This window comes from Miniopterus schreibersii (assembly GCF_964146895.1).
Source record: "Miniopterus schreibersii genome assembly, chromosome: 6".
Lineage (NCBI taxonomy): Eukaryota > Metazoa > Chordata > Mammalia > Chiroptera > Miniopteridae > Miniopterus > Miniopterus schreibersii.
The window spans coordinates 87449505-87473654 of record NC_138107.1 but is presented as its reverse complement, the minus strand read 5'-3'; the positions used below and the strand labels follow the sequence as shown (position 1 = coordinate 87473654).

Genomic DNA, 24150 nt, shown 5'->3' with positions numbered 1-24150 from the left:
TGCAGGCCCGGCTCCGAGGCACCGGGAGGCGGCAGGTCGGCGGCAGTGTGGGCGCCAGAGCAGCTGCTTCCCAGCCCCCGCCCCCGCCCCCGCCCCTGCCCGGGGGGCCCCGTGGCCCCTTACCCAAAGCACACGAAGGGGACCATGGGGCATGCAGTCCAGCCTACCCTCAAGAGCGAGTGACAGCCATCCGGGGACTTTCATCTTTTCCTCTAGACACTCCCGGGCAGCAGGACCATTTTACAGTGTGAGTCTATAAATGTGTTTCCTGTGAATAAAAAAATTTGAGACTGGTGGAAAAAAAGTTAACAACCAGGAAGGAAAACGTCTACCCCGTGCAGTTTAGTGTTGAGTCGCGCAGCTCACAGCCTGCCGAGAAGAGTGAGGGCCAGGCCGCTTTCCGCCGTCACCTCCTGGTCCAGCCATCGCCCGGCTCCCTGCACCCCTGCGGTGGCCCTCAGCCGGGCCTCCCTGCCCCGCCCGGCCCCGCCCGGCTCCGCCCGTCGGTTCCCCTTCAGCCAGAGAGAGCTTTCTAGAACAAAAACTCTGCTGCGTGCGCAGTGACGTCTCATTGGCTTTCTTATGAAATCCTGGTCACAGTTCCTCCCTGTCTGTCTGTGCCTGTCCCCCCACCCCGCCCTGTCCCCCTCAGGACCACAGCGCCTCCCGTGCTACAAACCCCAGGCTGGCTGCTCAGCGGTCACCTGCTGTGTGCAGCATCGTGCCAGGTGCCCCTGCACAGTCCCGTTTAACACCCACGGTGTCCGAAAGCTCCTCCTGACCCTGTTTACAGACAAGGACACTGACGTGTAGGGGACGTGGAGAATGGCCTGGCCTCGGGCAGGGAGGAGCGGGGCACAGAGAGCACTTGGGGCACACAGATGACAGCGACAGTCACACAGAGACATTCAGCTCTCTCGCTGCCGCCCGGTGGGTCTGCTGGGGGCTCCTCTGTGCTCTGTGATCGGTAACGGAACAGACCGTCCTGCCCACCGAGCCCTCGGGAGAAACCAGGGCAGCAACAGAAACGTCTCATCAGTGGTAACACACTGTCCCTCTGTCCCGGCCGCAGGGCCGCCCCCCAGGACACAGCTCTAGCCCTCCCTAAACATTGATCTTCTAGGTTCCACCAATGTCACTGCCTGCGGGACAGCTGACTCGGGCCTTAGCATTTTCTCAACTCCAAGGAATAGGCAGGCATTTTATTGTCAGATGAGGGCGGGGATTGGTGTGTTTTCAGTGACACGGATGGATATGAACGCCTGCTTGTTGGGAGCTTGCTTTGTGATATGCACACAGCGCCTCCTGTGTGTTATGCACTTTAATGCTCACGGAGCTGTATGCTGCAGACCCATTCTAAAGATTCAGACACTGAGGCACCATGAGGGTCACTTGTCCCAAGCTCCACAGCGCTCACTGCTTAGAAGCGAGGCTGCACTGCCTTCTAGAGAGTTCTGGCGCCCTGGTTCAAAAGCACCGGTCTCCAGCCTCGCAGAGAAAGGTTTGCGACGGCAGCCACTCAAGTCTTTAGGTCACGCGGCTCGGCCACAGCCAGGACCACGGCTGTGTGTGTGTGTGTTTAGGGGGTTGATGAGTGAGTGAGCCCCCTGCTAAGTGTGTGCCCCACTAGCCAGTGATAAAAAAGGGGGACAACCTCACAGAGGACTCACACCCACCCACCACCTGCCAGGCACCTTCACCTGAACAACCCATTTCGTAGCTGCTCGAACCCTAAAGTTTTAATCAACTGTTTTTCTGGACAATCTCTACATACAGGCTTTCCCCAGGCTACCAGGATGGGAACTGTTCACTGGGGAAGTCAAATTGGTCATTATGGCCTGAAAATAAGACTTTCCGATGTTCACGCACTCCTAGAGAGACTATTTCAAGACTCTCGTGCAGGCCCACGGTGTGGCGGCTCCAGTGGATCCTCTCCCTGCAGGGGCCGGGTTCTGCCTCCTTGCACCCCTGCCCTTTGTTATTCCGGGTGCACCCGCGTGTCGCCCACAGGAGAGAAAAACTGGGTGCTCAGCATTCTCTGATGGAGTTTATAAGTACTCCAATTAGTCATCTCCCGGGGTATTAACAATTCCGCGTATCATCTCCTGCTGCCTCTCAGAGCTCTGTAAACACTGGGCCTGAATGCCTGATGGATTCGGGTTTGCTGATTTATTTTCCCCAAGGTCCTTCATCAAGGAATGCAAGTCTCTTGTCTTCCTGAAGCTCCTCCCCTTCCCTGGACACTGTCCCAGAGTCACTCTTGTTTTTCCTTCTGCTTCTGGACCCTCTTGGGGCTTGGGCTCTGGGCTGGAGTGACCCAAAACCTTAGCCCTAGAAGCTACTCGTGCCCCAGCCTTGTTCCTAGCTGGCCGGCGGGCAACCCTGGGCCACGAGGCCACGTGGAATAAATGTGTGTGTGGTTGTGTCTGTTGCAGAGCTGGTGATGCTGCTGGAGTGGTGGTCGGGCACCGAGTGCGTCATCCACACGGACCCCCAGGCCTACCCCAAGTTCGGGAAAGAAAACGCCATTGTGGTCCTGAACCACAAGTTCGAGATCGACTTCCTCTGCGGGTGGAGCCTGGCCGAGCGCTTCGGGGTTTTGGGGGTAAGTCGGGCGCCCGTGGACCCTCCTGACACTTTGCTCTTGTCTGCACCACAAGTTGCCTTTTGCACTTGGTGGTTCAGAACTGGCAGAAGCATTGACAGAGCTGCTACTGGACGAACTGTTTTTAACCAGCAGTTTTTCCTCCTAGCTTGCAATGAAGATGAGCATCTTCTATGAGCAATAATGATATTTATTCAGCGATTACTCTGTGCCGGGCGGTTCACACGCCGTCTGTTTGTTTAAGCCTTACAGACACATGCACACCTACCTTTTTGCAAAGCTAAGTTTAAATCTGCTCAGGGTCCCACGGCTACTCAGCAGGTTTGGGGGTGAGCTCCTCTCGTTTGACACCAGTTCATATTCCTAATCTCCGCGTTGGTTTCCCTGACTGACAGGCAGTCTTTGCCTCTGAATTTCCATCTTTGGAGCTTAAGAAAGTCAGGTCCCAAAGTGAAAGAGTTTGAACTGCAGGACTCAGAATAAATACAAAATTCTGTTTTCTCCAACTAGTTCCCTTCTCGCCTGCCTTTGGTCTGGGTGTCCTCAGTTGACTTTTGTCGTCTGTAACGCGTCGAGCTGCGAGGCGGCTGAGCCCGTGTCGGGTGACTGAATTGAGGGGTCGGCGGGTCTCAGGTGGACCAACGAGATCACATGCGGCCTGGCCCGGGGCCCCGAGAGGCTGTGACAACTTGTACCAGCACATGGGGACACACCCTCGCAGACAGACGGGGGACTGCTCAACTCACACTTGTTTCTGGTGGCCCATGTGGACAAATCAGAGTGTTCAGAGTGGAGAAGATTGAAGTCAGGCAGGTAGATGGGTCAGGAGTCTGGGGGTCGGTGTCCCCAACCGACTCAGCGTGTTGGGTCCCTGATGTGCCTGTGGAGGTGGCAACGGAGGTGGGGACCTGATTGGGAAGACCCTGGTGAAGGGGAATGAAATAGCTTTGGGACACATGTTGGATGTGTTTTTAACACTTAAGTATTTTTTCATTTGGGGCAAAAGGAGAGAGAAGGACATTTTCAAAGAAACACATCCCATTAATGTCTTTGGGACAAATGATGGTGGTTGTCAGGCCGTTAAGCCAGCGAAAGCAGCTCAGGTCTTTAGCAGTTTTTGAAGAGACGGCAGCTGGTGTTAATCACCGCGCTGACTTCAGGCCTCTGGGAGGCTGCGTCCCCTGGGGGTGGACCACTCGCTGTCTCTCTGCCTTTCCGTTTATTATCCCAGCGCTGGTGCCTGTGTGCGTGTGTGCGTCCGTGTATGCGCCCATGTGTGCGTGTGTGCGCCCGTGTGTGCGTGTGTGCGCCCGTGTGTGCGTGTGTGCGCCCGTGTGTGCGTGTGTGCGTCCGTGTGTGCACGCGCAAATGTATCTCCAGGAGCAGAACCAAAGGTTCTAGTATCCTCACCTGAGGGTATTTTTTCCCATTGCTTTCCAGAGAGGGTGAAAGGGGGAGAGAGAGAGGCTGAGAGAGAGAAACCTTGGCGTGAGAGAGACACGAGACACATCGATGGGTTGCCTCCCACAAGCACCCCGACCAGGGCCAAGAGTTGAGCCTGCAACCCAGGTACATGCCCTTGGCCTGAATCGAACCCCGGACCCTTCAGTCCGCAGGCCGGTGCTCTGGCCACTGAACCAGATCCGCTAGGGCAAAACCAGCATTTCTTAAAGTGGGTTATACAAATACCAGTTTCCTAACTAAAATTTTCCCACAGGAAAACCGTCAGCGCAGGCTGGCTTGTGAAGGCTGTACCAGTGTCACTTCCCGTAAACCTCCATCAACTGTAACGTCCCCCCAAATTGGAGGTTTCCTGTATTTGTTTTTGAACATCTAAAACTTGGCAAAAAAGTTAACTCTCTGAAAGATGGACCTGTGTGTTCCATGCTCAGATATCAAGGACAATTATTTATTTTTTTCCCCCCCCAGAGCAGTTCACTGATAAGGGTGCAGGGAGAGAGATGTGTAGGAAAAACAAAAACAGTGGCTTAGGCGTGGACTTGAACCCTGGCTCCTGTGTGTACTAGCTGCGTGACCCGGGGGAGGTTACCCGACTTTTCTGAGCCGCGGTTAGTCATTTCCATTCATGGTGTCATAAGGTTTAATGAATGTGTGGGACGTATGAATATATGTCACTGCTTAATGCATATAAGTAAGCTGCCCATCGCAAAGTAGGCCCGCGGTAATTACTAGATTCCTTGACCCTACAGGACTAGTTTCTCTTCGTTTATTTTTCTATTAATAGGATGAGGTGTGGAGGACAGACACGGGGCTGACATCCCTCATGGTCACCCCGGAGCCTGAACGTGTTGCCTTTAGAACACAGTGGGCCAGAGTCTGATGCGAGAGGAGGGGACGATGGCCGTCGGGCAGGCGGCCCAGCATCTGACCCAGGGACATGCGTTAACCTTTACCGTGGCCTGTGGCCCCCGACAGACAACCTGGCCTCATTTCTCAGCTTCCCCAGCTGTTAGCTGCGAGGCTGGACAAGCTCCTTAGCCTCTCCGAGCCTCAGTTTGATCACCTGTAAAACGGGCGACCTGTTCCTACTGGTTTGGAATTGAAGAGCTGTTACATAAAATGTCGAGCGTGCGCCTGGCGCCAGGGCAGCCCTCGCCTCACACACGAGTCCCCTGACCCACGGGGACCTCATGGATGGGGGGGGACGACACTAAACCTGACAGATGCCTGTGCTTTTTCTCCCCGCTGTGGGGAAGATGTTGTGCATTTCTCTATAAGGTAAAGAGCAATGGCTGTTTACTCTTTTCTCCCGTCTGCACAGTGGTCAGGGGATGTGGCCCAGTGCCCCCCGCAGGGCTGGAACCTCACCGTTGTCACAGGCGTGGCGGGGAAGAGGGGAGGCCTTGCGGAGGCCTCGCTCTCCTCAGCTCTGCGCCTTGTGTGTTCGGGGCATAGCCAGGCACCGGTCACCAGGAGCAGTGCCGAGGCCTCCCGACTCCCCTCACGGCCGCCTCAGCCGTCTGTGCCATTGACCCGTGACGGCTCCTTCAAGGAGCATCTTGGCCAATTCCAAAATGAAGGGTGACCAGATAGAGCCCAAATCCACTAGAGAAAGAGCTGTTTTTGCGTCTCCCCAGCCTGCCCCCTGCACCCACGGAATCCTGGTCTTCCCAGTCCGGTGGCGGCCGTGCAGCCTGGCACAGCTGGCGAGGTGGCGGCCCGTGCCCAGCAGCCCAGGGCGCCAGCCTGTCGGTGGGCCAGATCCTTGGGTCTTGAACCAGCCTCAGCCTCGGGAGGTGCTGGCAAAGGGACGGGTGGAGAGCTCCCAGCGGGACCCGGTGATCCAAGTTTAACTCCAGCTCCACCGTCCCCTCGTCTGGAAAGGCGGGTGACATCGCCCCGCAGAGCCCGCAGGCTGGCTGCGGACTGAGATCAAAGGAGAGAGTTTGCAAAGTGCTGTTACAACTTGGGATGGGCTTAGCGAGCAGAAATGCTGATCACATGCAGACCCTTGGCTGATGCCATCCAAGACTGCCCCTGGTGCCTGCTCAAGCGCCCCCCCCCCCCAGTCAGGCCCACTCCTCCACCCCACACAGGGCGGACTCAGCACAACTTTGGCCCTCCAGCTTCCTGCTTCCCTGTGTCTGGACTGTGCCCTCCAGCCGTTGCAGTGAATGTTGCTCTTCTTCTAGTGAGATCCCATTACCTTTCCCTGACGCCCAGGCCCCTCCTGTTCCAGGGCTCCAAGGTGCTGGCCAAGAAGGAGCTGGCCTACGTGCCCATCATTGGCTGGATGTGGTACTTCACCGAGATGGTCTTCTGCACGCGCAAGTGGGAGCAGGACCGCAAGACCGTCTCGAAGAGCTTGCTGCACCTCCGGGACTACCCCGAGAAGTACTTCGTACGTAAGACCCCCAGCAGCCCCATCCTGCACCCAGCAGCCCCCTGCACCCACCTGGCCGCCTGACACGTACCACATCTGCCCCACTGTGCGCATGACGCCTCTGTCCGGCCTGCACCTGAGCTTATTGGTGCAGAAAGAAGTTCCAGGATGCTCTCATCTCTCACACACACACGCACACACACACACACGCACGCACACACACGCACGCACACACACACACACACGCGGCAGCCAGGTGTCCTGCCCTGAGCTGTCAGCAGAGGCCGGCCGGCTCTGGGTTCACCATGAGGACAGGCGGGCACACCTGTCAGGCCACCCCTCTGGCCATGCCCCAAGGCTCCTCTGGGCCTGTGACTGCCGCGTGCGATGGGGGAGGGGTGGGTAGTATGTCCACAGGACGCCGTGTGTGACCTGGGACCCGGTGGGACCCGGGCACCTGCGTGACCACGGGCGCTGCGTCTGACCGGCCCTGTCCCTTGCAGTTCCTGATCCACTGCGAGGGCACTCGCTTCACGGAGAAGAAACACCAGATCAGCATGCAGGTGGCCCAGGCCAAGGGGCTGCCCAGCCTCAAGCACCACCTTCTGCCGCGCACCAAGGGCTTCGCCGTCACTGTGAGGAGTCTGAGAAATGTAGGTAAGGAAGATCCGGGTCCCCAGCCTCCCCACCGCCGTGAGGAGACCCACCCCGCACCCGGGAGGCACAGCTTTGCCCCTGGCCCGGCTTTCCTGCCCACCGTGGTAGTAGCTGGGAGGGGAGGGGTACAAGGATGGCACGTGCACACCCGGTTAGCCAGGGATCAGGGACCCGGCCCCTGGCGTGGGAGGTGTGGCCACTGCCTGCATGCCTGTGCACGCGCACGCACGCGCACACTCACACGCACACTCACACTCTCCCTCACTCTCAGGCAACACCGCCCTCCCCTGCTCAGCCCTGGTACTGCAAGGCCGTGGGCCTGGGAAGCACCGGGGCCTCACGGGTCCAGCGCGGCCCACACCCGGTCGGCCAGGTTAGACCAGGTTATTGTTTGTGCTTTGTTTGCATTTCCTGCTCACCCGTCAGCACCAGCTGCCCCCAGATGATGAACTCTGTGGCCTCGTCATCTGTGGCAGCGACCCTCTGAGTCTGGAGCCCTAAGTCACGCTAGGTGAGAATAAGTAGCCGCAGTAACTGTCTCCAGTCTCTCGTCACGACTCCGTCTCCTCCCCAACCCTGTCCCTTTAGGTTAGAAATGCCATTCTCTCTCTCTCTCTTTTTTTTCCCCCCCAAATATGTTTTTATTGATTTTGAGAGAGAGAGAGGAAGAGAGAAGGAGAGAGAGAGAGAAATATTATGAGAGAAGCATCGATCGGCTGCCTCCTGCAGGCCCCCTGCTGGGGATCGAGCCTGCAACCCGGGCACGTGCCCGGACCGGAAATCGAACCCGTGACTTCTCAGTCCACAGGATGACACCCAACCAACTGATGCACACCAGCCAGGGCCATTCCTTATTCTTTTCCTGCCAAGCGACCAGCCGTCCTCCCAAAGCCCCTCGTCCCTTGTCTCCAGAGGGGCTGGCGGGGCCGAGCTGGGGCCCTGGGGCAGCTTGGCCTTGTGCGGGGACAGGCTGGGCACTGTCCCAAGGGAGAGACGCAGCCGGTCAAACGTGATTCTGTCCACACCGCTCACTCCTTGGCCTGGTCCTCAGGTCCCTCTGCACCCCACGAGGGCCCCCAGAGGCTCAGGGGTTTGGGTCGGAGGGTGGGGTGTGGACGGCGGGTGATCTGTGGTGCTGCCCACCGCAGGTCGTTAAGATCAGATTCTTGTTTGTTTCTCAGCCGTGTTTAAAGCGGCCGTAGTTCCGTGATTCCCAGGGTCTTATTCCAGCGCACAGCTGTCCCATTTCCCCGGGGGAGATGCCCATAGAGGGGCTGTGTTGACCCTGCCCAGACGCCCGCCGAGAGGGTGCTGCGGGCCCCTTGCTCTTACCTCCGACACGTTGGAATATTGGGGGTGCCCACCCAGGTGGGCAGTATTGCTTTACCTTCACCCAGCCTCAGTGGCAGTTCTGGTTTTTCCATCAGTGAGTTTCATGGGCTTTTTTGGTCACAAAACGACACGTGTTCACCGTAGAGCATTTGGACAAGACAGAAAAGCAAGAAGAGGAAACCGGTGGCCCCTGGTTCCCAGACAACCAGCCAGCCCTTTGATTACTGTTTCCCAATGTGTGTGTCTACAGAACGGAATCGGGTTCACACGCTATATACTGCTTTGTATTTGTTTTATTTTTTATAGTTTCAGCTGTATATGACTGTACACTCAATTTCAGAAACAATGAAAACCCCACCCTGCTGGGAGTGCTGAACGGCAAGAAATACCACGCCGACCTCTACGTCAGGTAAGCGGCGGCGCCTCCTTCCCCGGACAGACGCGCCCCTCGAAGCGGGCAGGCGGCAGGTGGCACAGCCCTGCCCCCCGGGGAGCCTCCCCGGTGTCCTCGCTCCGCAGCCGGCGCTCGTATGACGCCCTCGCGAGACACCCCCCACGTGTGAATACTCGCGAGGCCTCCCCTCCCCTGCTCCTCCCGACAACTCGTTCTGACCGTGGAGCTCAGGCCGGACAGACACATGGACGTCAGTATTTTACAGTCCTTTTGAGACGCACGTGAAGGGACTATTTTATGGGCCTCTTTTAAGAGGATGTGTCTGCTACGGACAAATACACGCAGATAAGTGAACACGCAATGTACACGGAGGCCTGGAAGCCAGGGGGACACATCAGTGGTGTCTCACGTGTGTGTTAAGCCCGGGCCGGGACAGGTTTATTGAAAACACGCCACAAGGTGTCAGAGCCGTTCCCTTCTCCCGCTTATTGACTCACAGTGGCCGCTGCCCTGTCGTCGAGATTAGCGGGTAACAGTTGGAAGACGCATCGGACAGTAGAACAGGGGTGATTCACGCATGAAAACCCCACGTCACGGGCTTGGGCCTGGTTTTAGGCGGTAGATTGTCTAACCAAGATCGGAAACTCCCACCGTAGAACCAGCCACGTATTTATAACATCCTGTTTTTCAAAGGCTTACGGATGCTCAGTTACATCACAGCACAGGGCAGTTCAGTGGCTGAGCATCCCCCCGACACCCCACCCCCTACCCACCCCCCCGCCTGGAGGCAAAGCTGGAACCTTCCTGGAGGGATGCGCTGGTGGGCAGACCGCCTCCCTTCAACAGCCTCCACCTCGGAGCAACTCTGCTTCCCCCTTAAAATAGGAAAGAAGCATCGTAATTATCACTGTTTTCTTTCCTAAACGCCGCGGCCGGCCCACCGTCCGCCTTATCAGTTGTGAGGCCTAGGAGGGCGGGGAACGCAGCCGCGGCCCCAGAGGAGGCCTCCCCCCGCAGGGAAGTGAGGCTTTGTCCCCCAGCCATTCAGCACCTGGCAGGAACCCCACTCGGGCCAGCGGGGCCCGGAGTGTTTGGGGGAACCCTGAGTAGGCAGGATGCAAACTGACTTCACCTCCACGGGCCGTTCTCAGGCCACTGCCTGTTCGGAGCACACGGAGGAATCGGGGGAGGGCGCGGGGGGGGCAGCCAACCTTGCCCCCCTCCACCTCTGAAGCCGCCCCGAGGCAGGCTCCTTGTTGCTGGAGGAGCCTGTTATAAAGGACAACATGCTCGTGCGAGGCCTCAGCCTCAGCCTCAGCCAGCCCCAGCCGAGGGCCGTCCTGAGCCCCGAGCCTGGGAGGATCCCCCGCTTTCTCCCTCCTGGGGAGCATTAGTTCCCCAAGACCCATGTCCTTGTATTCAGCGAAACTCTGGCAGAAAGTCCGCCCAATGCTCCCTGAGGCCCTGGGCATCGTTCGATGGGACACTTTGCTGTTGGCGTTTCGTTGTTACCCTGCTGAGAAAAGTACCAGTGTACTGCCCCCCAGCTTCTGAGTGCACTGGGTGGTCTCTCGTGGAAACGGAGGCAGTGTGCCCTCAACTGGGGCCTCCCCTGAGTGGGGGGCGGGACCGAGAGGCGGTGCCTCCCGGTCATTCTTCTCTGGGCCATGACTGCCTTGGGGCTTGTATGTCCCCAGTGTGGGCGTGAATCTCCCTCCCCAGCCCTGAGTTACCCCTTTTACGTCCCGTGACCTCGGCTCCCTGTGTCGGGGCCCCAGGACAGCAGAGTGTTCGTAGCAATCACGTTCAGGGGTGCCCGGTGCTGGCCCCGCTAGCTCCTCTCTCTGCCCGCAGGCGCATTCCCCTGGAGGAGGTGCCGGAGGACGAGGGCAAGTGCTCGGCCTGGCTCCACAAGCTGTACCAGGAGAAGGTCAGTGCGCGGGTCTGCAGGACCCAGGCGCCCATTGCCGGCCGCACAGTGGGCGCACGAGGAGTGCTCCGTGGGGCCCTCGGGGGTCTGTGGTGCCGGTGAGCCCTTCCTGTTGGGTGAGATCTCATACCCAGCTAGTCACGGTCCTGGAGCTGACCCTCTACTTAGCAACAGGGCCAAGAACGCAGCAGAATGTTTTTAAAGGGGCGTCACAGAACGAGTGGAACTGTGTTAGGGGTGCAGTGGGCAGAAAAGGAAGTAATGGCCCCACAGCCCTCGTCTGTCTCCCTGCCTCTGCTCCCGAGATCTTGGGGTGTGCTGTCCCCCTGAGCAGTGCTCCCGGTCTCAGCGGCTCCTGGGTCCACACCTGGTTTCCTGTCTGGTCTCAGCGTCGCCGGTGGGAGCAGGCAGAAGCTCCCGAGTCCACCTTGGCCAGGCGCGATCTCTGCAGTGCCCCCGCCCCATCTGTGGTCCAGCTCCCTAGGGACCCCCGCTTTCCTTCCTCTGGGCACGGCCTTACCTTCCACCCGTTTCTCTCCTTCAAGCGCGGGGCAGAGGGAGTCTGATTATTCCTGCCCTAGCCGCTCAGTCTTGGGAAGGAGAGGACGTTGGTGTCCGCCGGGTGACGAAGGCGTTTCTAGGACCCGGTCTCGGCGCCGTCAGCACTTAGTTCTGATCCATCATAACTTTAGGCCCCGACCAGCTCGCTACCTAAAATCCAATACGTGCAGCAGGATCGAACGTCCCTTACTCTATAAACACAGGCTGCCCGGCACTGGCTGTCTCTTCTCCCCGCTCCCCACGTTTCCACACGACTCCGTCATCGAGGTTCCTGCTGATGCCGCCTGGGCCCCGACAGAAACACACTGCAAACTCTTTCCTGTGGTTTCCAGCTCGAGGCAGCGTTCTTACTGGGCTGTCTTCCGGCTGAATCAATTTAGCTTTATAACAAATGTCACTATTAGCAGAAAGGAAACTGCTCAGAAAAGACCTGAGCAATGAATCCTTTTGCAGAGAGCCCCACAAACAAATCGACAGCCAATGCAGCCCCCAAAACCCATCCCAGCAAAGGAGACTGTTCTCAGTCGGCCCACCTGTGCTGGGGCACAGTCTCCTGAGATGGTCACAGCTAGGGCTGAGCAGGAAGCTGACTCATACTGGCCCGTTCTCTCCTTTGTCGCCTGAGAGGCATGTGACCCGGTTTGGCTGTACCCATTAGCCCTGGGGACCCACCCCTGCTGGCTGTGGGGTGTGGGCTCTGAGAAACCGTTCACACCCTCACGGGACCCATAGGGACCAGAGCAGTTCCCAGATCAACCCCACCGCAGGTTGAACCTATAGACCGAGAAGCACCTGGGGACAAAAAGGAGTTCTAAGGAGAGTGACCTCACAGGGTGATCTGATCTTAAATTCCTAACGGGCAGGTCACTGGGAGGTCACACCCCTAACCTCTGACTCTTTATTAAAAAGCTTACCTTTGCCTTAAGCCAGCCCTGTCTCTGGGCATCTAGGTGAGCGCTCCTGTGAAATAACCGCCCTGGAGAGCACCTGATCTTGACTGCCCTGCTCCTCCCGCCCCCGGGTCCTATTCCCAGTTCCCCCGCCAGTTCCGCACGCGTGAAAGCCACACACTGCCGCCTCGGCAGCATTTTCCTCAGTCTTGGCGACCTTGCTTCCAGGCACAGCCTCTGTTTGGCTCAGAGACATTTTTATGAACATTCTCTGCAGGTTTGGATGCTCTTAGGTCGACACACCTTCTCGTTTCTCAAAGTCCTTCCTGGGTCATGGTATGCAGTTTGCTGGAGGGATTAGAAACGAGCCACTGTTGGTAAAAATTAAACAGGAATGAAACGAGCAGTGCTCTGAGCTGCCTTGGGGTGTGCAGGCTCCGAGGAGGCCGGGTGGGAGCGGCCCTGGGTGGGGTGCGGGGGCTTATCAACGGCAGAAATTTACTGCTCAGTTGTGGAGGCTGGGCGATCAGGAGCCCGAGCTCGGGGTGACAGCAGGGTCTGATTCTGGTCACGCCTTCATCGCAGGTGCTGTGTCCTCACAGTGGAAGGGGGAGGGAGCTTTCTGGGGTCTCTCTTAGAAAAGGGCACTAATCCCAGTCCTAAGGGCCCCACCCTCACGGCCTAATCATCTCAAAGGCCCCACCTCCTAATACCATCACCTCAGGTTTCAGCTCGAGTTCTAGGGGGACACATTCAGTCCACTGAACCCCTTCACCTAGTTATCAGGCTCCTGGTGGCCCCAACCTGGGCTGAGGAACATCACCCACGTTTCTGGCGGGGAGGTGACACGGGAGGCCTTGGCAGAGTCGGGCACCACCTCCCCAGGCCTCTCCCACCTCAGTCACTTCCTTGTAAGACCTCTGTTTAGGTGACTCGCTGTCTCCCTGTTCTGGAGGGTGGGGGCGCTCGGCACAGGAGCCTACTGTCCTATAACTGCTGGATTGTTTGATTTCCCTGGGGCACCCCAGGCTTCCCGCAGCTGCTGTCGGGGAGCAGGAAGACGAGGCAGGGCTGGGCCTGGCGAGGCAACGGGCTGGGGCTGGGCGCGGACAGAGCTCCTCATCTCCCCGGGCGAGGTCGGGGCGCTTCGTTTTGTGAACCCACTTTAAAAATAATGACTGTGAGTGGTTGGAAAAAGCACCTTTTTCTGTTCACCCTGGCTGGAAAAGGGGAAAAGCACGATATGCTTTAGCCATTTCTGTCTCAAGCTGTTAAAGAATACAGCCCCTGAAGTGAACGGAAGCTCGTTTTCCAGAAGACTCTGCTCCTCAGAGGACCGGACGCTGCTGGGCAGGGCGGGCCGCGGCCTAGGGCCTCGTGTGACCCGGCGTTTCGTTGGCACCCACCGTGCCAGCCCCAGGGCGCTCTGACACCGTGGGAGTTAGCTGCCCATGTGCAGAAGCATCGATAATTGAGAGGGAAACTCCCCGTGGTGGTCTGACGCCGAACTGGGGAGGTGGTCTCTGGCCCTCCTCCGTGGCTGGACCCACCCCGGGCCAGTGTGGTCAGGGGCCACAGTCTTGGCCGTCGCCACCCTCGCCCCAGCCTAGCAGCACCCTCAGCTGTGGCTTCTTGGGGGCTGCTGCTCACTCGCCCACAGACGCAGCCCCGAGTGCTGCCCAGTCCAGGCGTCTGGGGCCCACCACCCGCAGGAGCCGGCTGCAGAGCATGGCTGGGCACCCCGGTGCTCTCCCCCACCCCAGCCCATCATGTGCCTGCAGACCCCCAGGGGCCTTGGGAGGGGCCTGCGGAGCCCGGTGGTGTCTGAGGAGAGCACTCAGGCCCCCTCTCTGTCCCCAGGACGCCTTCCAGGAGGAGTACTACAGGACGGGCACCTTCCCCGAGACGCCCATGGTGCCCCCCCGGCGGCCCTGGGCGCTGCTGAACTGGCTGTTCTGGGCCTCGCTGCTGCTCTACCCCTTCTTCCGCTTCCTGGTCAGCATGGTCAGCAGCGGGTCCTCCCTCACGCTGGCCAGCTTCGGCCTTGTCTTCTTTGTGGGTGAGTGGCTGGCGAGGGGCACCGGGGAGGGGTGCAGGCCACGTGTGGGCAGCTCGGCGGGTGTGGAGTGGGACTTTGCCCGCTCGCTGCTCTAATACCTGCCCCCAAAGCAAGGAGGGGACGTGCTGGGCACTGGCACTAGATGTTTGAGCCCCTGGGTTCTCCAGGCACCTGGTTGCTCTTTAGTAAGCTTCCCTGGAGGGTGCCCCAAGTTCCCAGCCCAAGTCACAAGACTCCTCTGTGCCTTCTCTAAGCCCGCGGACAGCGGGCAGGGTTTCCCAAACTGTTCTCCAGGGTTGAAGGCTCAGACCCAACAGAACAGCCTATCTCTGTTCCTTTGCTGCTGTTAATCTTCACCTGAGGATATTTTTTCCATTGATTTTTTTTTTTTTAGAGGGGGGGGGGAGAGCATGAGGGCCACACTGATTGGTTGCCTCCCGCACCCCCCCAGATGGGACCGGGGAGCAAGCCTGCAACCCAGGTACGTGCCCTTGACCCGGAATTGAACACTCAACCTTTGGTCCACGGGCTGACGCTTTAATCGCTGAGCCACACCAGCCAGGGCTTGCTCAGTTCCTTTTGGTGTCACTCGGTCCAGTGAGCCCCAGCCCGAGCTCCAGGGGAACTAGGATGAGATGGCACCCAGATTTGCCAGCTCTCCTGAGGCCTGAGACAGATGCGCAGTCCTCACAGGCTCCTCCCCCCTTTCTGCAGCCTCCATGGGGGTCCGATGGATGATCGGGGTGACGGAAATTGACAAGGGCTCTGCCTACGGCAACATCGACAGCAAGCAGAAGCAGAACGACTGACTCAGGACTCGTTCAGTCCCCAGGGGACTTGGGGAACTGGTGCACGCTGCCGTCTCCCTTGGTGGGACCCGGTGAGGACGCTGGGAGCCCCTGCTGGGGAGGCAGGGAGTCTGGTCTCAACGCTGCCGGATGGGGGGAGATGTGCTTCCTCTCTCCTCCCCTATGCTTTAGTGGGTCCAGTTCTTTTTTTCCCTGCGTGTGAGTGTGTGTGTGTGCGTGTGAGAAGAACTCGAGGTGAGGATGTGCGGCTGAGTGCCGGCCTTGTCCTGTGACCACACCCGGTGTCCAAGGTGCGGGGGGCAGGCATGGGGAGTGAGGGGAGCTGTCCCTTTTTTCCTCTGGTGCTGTTTTCTGTAACCCTGGCTGCCAGAGATAGAGTGAAAGGCGCTGTAGGTAAAGGTGATTAAATTATGCCTCCAAAAAATAGTGTTTGGCTCCTCTGTGGTGGTAACACAGACCCCTCCATCCTTCCATTCCCCACTCAGCTGGGCACTTTGGGACCAGTGATGTGCACCCAGCTCGCCAGGAGGGCGCTGGGGCTGGGAAGGCGCGGCGTGCCTGTGGTGCCCATCCCAGGGGCGTGCTAAGCTTCCCAGACATCCTGTCTGCCTAACATCATCTCAGCTCAGGGCAGCCCTGTGGACACACAGTGGGGCAGAGATAAGCACACAGTGTGACTGCGTAAGGACTAAGTCATGATCTTATAAAAAGGTTTCAGCTTTATAATCAATCTTTAAAACAATTTAATAGCCAAAAGAAATGAAAGCCCTCCACCACTACACATAACTGGGCTATTTTAGAAAACTAACTAGAGTACTTACATTCTGAAAAGCTGTTTCCTGTTGCGAGATTGTCCAGCTGGATTTACACTGACCGGGCACCTTCGCACCTTGGTGTAAACAAGCTGAGCCCCCACCATGTGACAGCAAGGCTTAGACTCCTACCTGGTACACTTGTTGGCTGATGTAAAATTGCCTGAAACCCGCTGCCCTTCTCCATCTGCGGCCTTCCGTTCCTCCTTCCCCTCGCCAAGGAGCCGAGCGCCTGCAGGTACCAACGCCTAGCCAGGGCCCACCTTCTGCCTGACCACCCCTTCTGCCTAGGACCATGGGACTGAAAGCAAAAGACCTGTGTCAGGTCACATGGGCTCAAAGCTGATAACCATTAAGAGATAAGGCAACTGCACTTTCCTAAAATAAACCATTTATTGAAAAAAGAACCTTTTTCTTAAATTTCATTATCAGCCTTTTGCAGGACAAGCCTGCAGCTTGCCAGCAACAACAGGTACAGTTTCACAGTCAGTGCCCTCGACAGACGGGAGTCACAGCAAGGCCCGGACGCCTGGAAACACTACAGCTGCTTCTGAACCAAGAACGGTCAAAACACTACACTGGAGTCGCGGTCTGTCACGCGAGGAATGGGGTGACGAGGCAACATCCGTGTACAGTAGAAATGGCACTTAGCATGTAGCTTCTTTACCTCATGGACACTCCTCAGAAGCCCCGTGCAGGTCACGCCAGCAGGCGAGGCAACGCCCGTCACGGTGCAGCTTCAGTCAGGGAAGCTGAGGAGGCTCCCGCTGCGCCTCAGCAGTCTCCATGTAAATATTACATACAGTAGTGACGAGGCTCCCGCGCGCACACGCTCCAAGCCAGACGGCCGTGCTTCATTCCTCATCCGTGCAAACCTGCGGGGAAGCAGGAGAGAGCTAAGCCTACGCACACTCAATGAGACAGACTCACAGTGTGCGCGCCTGGCACCCAGGGATGCTTCATGACGCAGGAGTCACAGCAGTGCTGAGCGACTGCTCCGTGAACTGACCACTGAGTGTTTCTAAGAATGTACTTGTACAACAGCAATTCAATCTGAACTGTGTCTATACTTTTCGATGAAGAAACACATTTTTCTTTTGTTACAAATCCCTAACAGCAGATCCAGCTCCTGGTTCCCTAACCTCACCCACCCGGAAGGACGTCACCCCAGCACCTCTCCCCGCATCAGAAGCTCCCTGGCAGGCCCCCCACGTTCCCTCTGCAGCTCCGTCCGCATTCCGTCTCCCCCTGAGTTCTCTCCCAGAAATATTCTGTCTCCTGAGTCCGTACCCTACCCCTGCTCTCTCCAGTGCCAGCCCCAAATAGCCAACGCCCAACCGAAATCCCCAAGCGGGCTTTCCAAACACACCTCAAACTTCATCTCCCCAAGAGGTAACTACCATCTCCCTGACCCCATCCCCAACCAACTGCCCTTGGCGAATTTCTGTAACCTGGGGCCGCAGCCAGCAGTCTGAGCGCCACCCTACACTCCTTCCCTGACTCACCTTCACACCCAAAGAGCTTTCAAGCATCCCCGGTAACTCACACCTGGTCTCCCACGCCCGGCCCATTCGCTCCATCAGCAGCTCCCTAAGGAGCCTCCTGCCCCCAGAGCGAGCGTTCTAAAGCACTCCTTAATCATGCCACACTTACGACACACTGAAACTCCCTCCCATGGCCCTGCCACTCTCCCAGCCTCATCCTTTGCACTTTTCACATCCTGTGCTGTCAGCACCCACCTACTTACACACAGTTCCCAGACGGTTTAACCCGCAGCAGTGAGCCTTCCACCTCTCCCATTCTGTCTTCCACACCCCAACCCCAATTCCTGACCTGCCTAAACCTCCCAAACAGCTCACATCCAGCTCTAGAAAAAGCAGCATCTGGGATTACCTGACCTTCCATTAAGGCTCACACACCATTATCACAACTCTGACATACGCTGAGTCATCACGAACCCTGTCTCTACTCTCAGTGGAGGATAGTGATTCCTAACCTGTGCTCAGGCAGACGACACTCTCAAAGGGAAGATGGTCTCTCACCCAGTCCGTTTAAAATTCCATTTAACAGTCCCAGGGGCACCTCAACCACCACCAAAGTGGATCGAGCCAGGGAACACACTGAACATTTTCCAGACAAAAGCCACACGCAGAATTGCCAGGCACAGCTAAACGTTCCAGTCCCCTTCAGATACAGTCATAGATATTTTATACTTAGGCCCCCAAACTTCCTGAGTGCCCACTACACACAGAACCGGAGTCAGACATGGAGAGGCCCACCGAGCGGTCTGCACCTTGACAAAGGAGTGGTCGAGGAGCTGGCTGGCTGTCCACCGCATCCTGGGCTCACTTTCAAGGCAGTGGGACAGGAAGTCCTTTCCCTCCAGGCTCAGCCGCTCCGGGACTGGCGGCTTATGGCCCATCCCCACTCTGTACATGATCTGGAAGTTGTGCTCGTACTCATGCCAAGGCCTCTGGAAAGAGAAAGTCAGGTTTGCATATTTAACATGACATGGCCATGAAATGACCACTTCTCAGTCTGTTTCTAAGCATCTCAACATACATATCAGGGGCTGGCCCACCTTTACTTAAAGAGTCTAGTAATATTTCAGGCTTTCGGGCCACATGGTCTCTGTCACAACTATTCAATTCTCCCGCTGTGGGGGGAAAGCAGCCATAGGCCACGTATAAGTGAATGGGGGTGAAACAGTCTGCCCGCCCTGTGTGGGTGCCAGCCCAGCATAATCTAGATGCTATCATCATGCAAATAAAAAATGCAATACATAAAATGAAATGAAAATGTCAATAAACCAGAATTCAACATTATCGTCAGGGACGTTTCATATGCCACCCTGCTGATTGACTGTCAATTCTATTACTGTAAAGATTGATTATTTTATTAGGATCATGGGAAAAATGAAACCCATAGGGGAAAGACCGCGATCTGTGCACCATCCTTACTTGTGCACAGTGCACTGTGACCTGTGAGACTCGCTCTTTCTCTGAAATATGGCTTCAATGAAATAACAGATACCATGGCCACTGATTTTTAGAGACAGTGGAAAGGAAGGGGAGAGAGGGAGAAAGAAACATCAAACATCAATGTGAGAGATGTGAGAGACACATCAATTGGTTGCCTCCTGCACACACCCCGGCTGGGGCCAGGGATCGAGCCTGCAACAGAGTTACATGCCCTTGGCCAGAATCAAACCCGGGGCCCTTCAGTTTGCAGGCCAACTCTCTAGCCACTGAGCAAAACCACGGCCATCTTTCTATGTGAATGCTAATAGAAATAATATCACCTAGCATTTATTAAGCACTCTGTGTGCTCTTTTTCAGCAGCTGCAAAGTATAGCTGCATATTGATTTAATTTCCTACTAATAACACTTAAGAGGTTTCTAACCTTTTTGTTTTATAAATAATGCTAAACACACACACACACACACACTCTCTGCCTTTGTACATCTGTCATGTAGTCAGAACTGTGCAGTCACTGTGCGGCCTCTTCAGACGGCCTCCTGCACTCAGCGATATGCTGTGAAGGTTCCTCCACACCATTCTACAGCTCGATAGTGCATTTTTTATTGCTGCCTAATAATCCGCTGGCATGGATCACTGGTGTGTTTATCCATTTACCTCCTGAAGGAGGCCTTGGCTGCTTCTAACTTTGGGCAGTTATGAATAAAGTTGAGTCATGTGCCAGTTTTGGTGTGGACTTAAGTTTTCAACTTCTTATTTCTTTCTGTAGCTGCTTGCTTCTCCACGCTTTAATTTAAGCTTTGTTTTCATTCACTTTAAAAAAAGAGTTCTCTAAATGATGTATCTTATAAATACCTGATTCCTACTCGTCACTTGTCTTAGCCTCCCTGTACTTTCGACAGGTCACATTTTCATCTCTAGTCATATTCTCTATTGAGCAGGAAGTGCGTCCACAGTATTTCTAATGATAATGCAAGGTGCCCTCCTGAAGGTTCTCCTCCGGGTGGGCTCTGCTCACCTTGCCAGTCACCATCTCTATGACAACACAGCCCAGACTCCAGATGTCAGCAGCACGCCCGTGACCTTCTCCTTTTGCGCGAGTGATGACCTCCGGGGCCATGTAGGCTTTAAAAGTCATAGATATGGAGAGAGGAATGGTTATTAACACAGCACCACGTAACAGAGCCAAGCAGTCACATACATTCCACACAAAAAACAGCAGTATGCTGAGGGGGAAACTTTTCCGAAATTACGTAACAGGAAATAGCGCAACTTGAAAATAAGTATTTCAAATCAATTTCTTGAATGGACGTTTTAAGGGCCAAATTATCTTCTGAAAGACAGTCTTTGAACGTGAAGTTTTCAGATAAATTGTATTCACAATGCAAATATGAAACAACCTGCAAAGGAGGGTGTAAAAGTTTATGACACTAAACGGTCAGAACAAGTCTTTACCATTTAAACCTAATGTTCTTTTGACCGGAATACTTTTTAATAAACCCAATGTAAAACACAAGTTTTTCTAGGGAAAGAACAAGGCCTTTCCTCCCTCCTTTAGCCCTAAAAGAACTGTAACTTCCCAGTCCAACAAGGGCTCTTATAGGAGGAGGCCTGAATATCTGGTCCTTTGGCAGGTTAGAAAGGCCGCTCTCCAGGTCAGTGCTGACAGAGGCAAAGGGAAAGCTGGTCACCAGCACCGGAGGATTTCGTGCAGGACAAACCCAGCAGGGCCTACCTGCTGTCCCCAGCGTGCTGTTCACCTCCCCAGGCATGGTCTGGGCATTGTTTTTAAGCTTCACTGAGCATCCAAAATCTCCCAATTTGATTAGTCCCGATGAGGTAAGGAAGATGTTGGCACCTAATGAAAAACAAGCAATTGTCAGCCTCTGAAACACACTGTGGGCATTTTATTTTATTACATGTTTTTATTGACTTCAGAGAGAGGAAGGGAAAGAGAAAGATAGGAACATCAATGATGAGAGTCACTGATCGGCTGCCTCCTACATGCCCCCCACATGTGCCCTGATGGAATAGAACCACAATCTCCTGGATCACAGGTTGATGCTCAACCGCTGAGCCAAGCCAGCCGGGCAACACTGTGGGCACTTTAAAGTTTACATGGTTACCTAAACTACAAACTAAATAACATAAGGGCTTATGAAACTTCACTAACAAAATGTAAGCACACAAAGATTTTAAGCTTTGTTCACAAACATTAATACAAAGCAAAGCAATTTTAATACCTCATCACGTTGACCAACAATTTCTGAGCTGAAACACACACACAGATTATAGCATTAAAAACCCAGAGATGCTGAAAAAGTCACTGAGGAAACACAAATGCCCGAGGTGACGGTCACTGAGAATGAGAGCTGTACACAACCAGCAACTCCTGGGGCAGGAAACAACATGCAGATGAAAGTGGGCACACGCGGCTGTCCTCGGCCTCGGATCAAGGCCACCACTGCCCTGATTTCAGATGGTGACAGAAAACAACGCCTCTAACTGTCTCATGTTTCAAAAAGCAGCACACACGCCTCACTCATGCTCTGTGGGGACCTGGGATTGCCACTCATCTCAGGGCCTTTGCTATGAAGTATCCCCACTCCAACTGAGCCAGCATCTCTGCTCTCCTGTGTCCCAGGGCACCTTCTTTGGAAAGCAATGCAGAGCCACTGGAGTTAGACAAGCAGCTGCACAAGGAGCTGCCGTCTCGGTTAATCCTCACGGCCTGGGTGCTCCCAGTGCTGACTTGGTCATTCCTGGCCACACGGGCACAACCTTAGCCATGCTGAACAGGACACAAGTGAACAGACTTGACTCAAGGACTCTGAGGGGCTCTCTTTATGGCCAATGCCGATAACATGAGGTCCCACTTCATGACAGTGGGTAGAGGCCATGTACGGTATTTGTGGCACAACTGGAAATGGGCAATGCCAGGGCCTGGCAAAGAGCCAGTTAAGCAAACTCCCAGAAGGATCCCTAACAGCAGAGCAAGGAGGAGGCTGGGGAGGCGACAAGACCACATGTTCTGGGTGCAGGGAGAGCAGCACAGGGAGCGTGCTGACTCTCACACCCAGACCAGGCCTAGCCCTGGGTGGGAGGTCAGCGAACTGCAGAGTGAGGGTGTCTGGGCCGGCGTCAGACTGTGACAGAACGGGATCTCAGCCAGGGGCCAACTAGAGACAGAAATCATGTTGCTTTATTATCCCCAAGGTTCCTGGACACAAAGGTGAGGCTGTGTTCCAGGCAAGTGCAAAGGGACAGCACCGAGGAAGATGCATGGCTGCTCCCCACGCAGAGGGAACAGTGCTGTACTCCATCCGCGCAAACCAATCAGCCCTCCGCGGACTCCGCCGGGCGAGGCTGGTGATGACGAGCCGCCTGAACTGGAAACGCAGCCCATGGGGAGCTGGTCCTCAGGACACAGTCCAGCATCCCTGACTCACAGTCACTTCACACACTCACGACATCATAGACAAACACACAAGGCCCTCGCTTGGGAAAGAAAAGACGCTCTGACCATGAACGTCTAGTGAACGCACAGGGCAGCCAAGCCCATCTGTAAAGGCCAAGACCACTAAAAACAAAAATTCAGACAGAGTCGACTTTCCTGTTCAGAGACGGAACTGTGTGTCTTACATAGTTTCTCAGTAGTAGGCTCTCTGTGGAAGAACATTTAAAGTGAAGGCACTTCCCTAGAGAAATGCAGTCCGTGGGAGCAAGACCACACACCCTGGGCACACCTACATGTGGGCTGCCAGGTGAGCTGGGTTACCTTTAATGTCCCGGTGAACGATGCCATGCTCGTGGAGGACGTTGATTGCAATGGTGATCTGCTTAGAATACAGCCTGATGACATGCTCCTGGAGCCCGAGCCGTGACACCTCCTCCAGTGTGCCCTCGTCACAGTACTCCATGAAGATGTACATCTCCTCCTGCGGGAGGAACCGGACGTAGCCGTGGTTACAGGCACACTAAGGGGGGCCCTGGGAGACGTCACGGCCGTGCCCTGAGGACCTTCTGTCTAAGGTATGCGACACCTGTCGTCCTGACACTGCACCTGTCCCACGACAGACATTCCTGACTCCTGACAGCAGCGTCTGCCCGCCTCCTCTGTCTGGAATTACACACCAGTCGGGAGAGCGCCTCTGAACCACAGGGATGTGTCTCTAGTCCTCCAAAATGAAGCTGCCATATAACCTCAGACAGGGACCAACAGGGCTGCCCTACACATGTATCACTAAGTACTGACACACATCCTCTTCAAATACGAACGCTGAGTGAAAACATCGAACATCACCAATATCCAACTTCCCCCGGAAGCTTGGATTCCACCAAGATGCTCGAAGCTATCGTCTTTCCCTCAGTGTTTGTTTCTAAACACAGAGGGAAAGCGGAGCTGAGGCTTTAACGTCCCCACCTCGCAGTGGCTCCTTACACACACAGGAAGGAAGAACCGGCGGCATCACCTAACCCTGTCCTCAGCAGCGCTGCAGCCATGTGTGCAGGGACGCGGGAGGAGGCGCTGTGAGGCCTCTGAGGACCTCCGCTCGCCCGGAAGGCTGGGCCTCAGTGCTTTGTACTGGCGGGTGGATGACTACAGTCTACAACTTACATTTCGGGAAGAACTCCGCTAGTTCAGAGAAGGCAGAAATGATGTAACTCATGGAGATTTCCTGATAATTAGGCAAAGTTACTCTGCAATGAGAAGACCTGTGATGTAGACAGGACTCCAGCGGGACCCTCACTGACTGCGCAGCGATCAAAGCCGCTTACCCTGTGCAGCTCCACACCGAAGTACCGCACCAGGTTGGGGTGCTTGATGCCTTCAAATATCTTCAGCTCATCTGCCGTCTCCTTGATCGTTTTGTGGTCATTAGGCTGAAATCGAATCTGTAAAAGGCAGACTGTGGTTACTGCTGGTACCGTCATGAACGAGCAACAGAACAACTTCAAACACGAGGGCTGCAGAGCTGTCTCGACACGTCCCTGTCCTGACCCTGGGACCACTGTCAGTGTGTCTGTGACTTCACTCCCAGTGAACTGAGCACGCCCACTTCAGACTGGATGAACAGAAACACTGGGCACCCAGTGAGCTATCACCAGTGTTCGGGTTCTTGGCAAGATGAAAGCTGAGATGTGACCCTGCCCTTCATGGTCGACACCAGGCTGGAAAGAGGGTATAAAGGCAGTGCGGGAGGTGCCAAGCAGGGCAGATGAGAAACGATGCAGGCGCCCAGGAGAGGCGCATCAGCAGCCGACACGCCAGCCTCTT

General features: G+C 55.7%; 2 protein-coding genes across 5 annotated transcripts in view; one reads left to right on the top strand and one right to left on the bottom strand.

Moving 5' to 3' along the window:
• Window positions 1-15499, top strand: part of AGPAT4 (1-acylglycerol-3-phosphate O-acyltransferase 4) — a 71628-nt gene extending 56129 nt beyond the window's left edge. The window contains exons 3-9 of the mRNA XM_081140695.1: window positions 2436-2605; window positions 6306-6467; window positions 6953-7106; window positions 8745-8847; window positions 10687-10762; window positions 14074-14272; window positions 14987-15499. Of these exons, the coding sequence (XP_080996821.1) occupies window positions 2436-2605; window positions 6306-6467; window positions 6953-7106; window positions 8745-8847; window positions 10687-10762; window positions 14074-14272; window positions 14987-15081 (959 nt within the window). The 3' untranslated portion in view covers window positions 15082-15499. The remainder of the gene's footprint in view (window positions 1-2435; window positions 2606-6305; window positions 6468-6952; window positions 7107-8744; window positions 8848-10686; window positions 10763-14073; window positions 14273-14986) is intronic.
• The window catches only part of MAP3K4 (mitogen-activated protein kinase kinase kinase 4), a 72834-nt gene continuing 64155 nt past the window's right edge, over window positions 15472-24150 (bottom strand). For all 4 annotated transcript variants that reach the window (XM_081140694.1, XM_081140691.1, XM_081140693.1 and 1 more), the window contains 6 exons: window positions 23652-23768; window positions 22651-22810; window positions 20608-20730; window positions 19891-19997; window positions 18187-18366; window positions 15472-16768 (listed from right to left, as the gene is read on the bottom strand). In XM_081140694.1, the coding sequence (XP_080996820.1) occupies window positions 16748-16768; window positions 18187-18366; window positions 19891-19997; window positions 20608-20730; window positions 22651-22810; window positions 23652-23768 (708 nt within the window). In that variant the 3' untranslated portion in view covers window positions 15472-16747. The remainder of the gene's footprint in view (window positions 16769-18186; window positions 18367-19890; window positions 19998-20607; window positions 20731-22650; window positions 22811-23651; window positions 23769-24150) is intronic.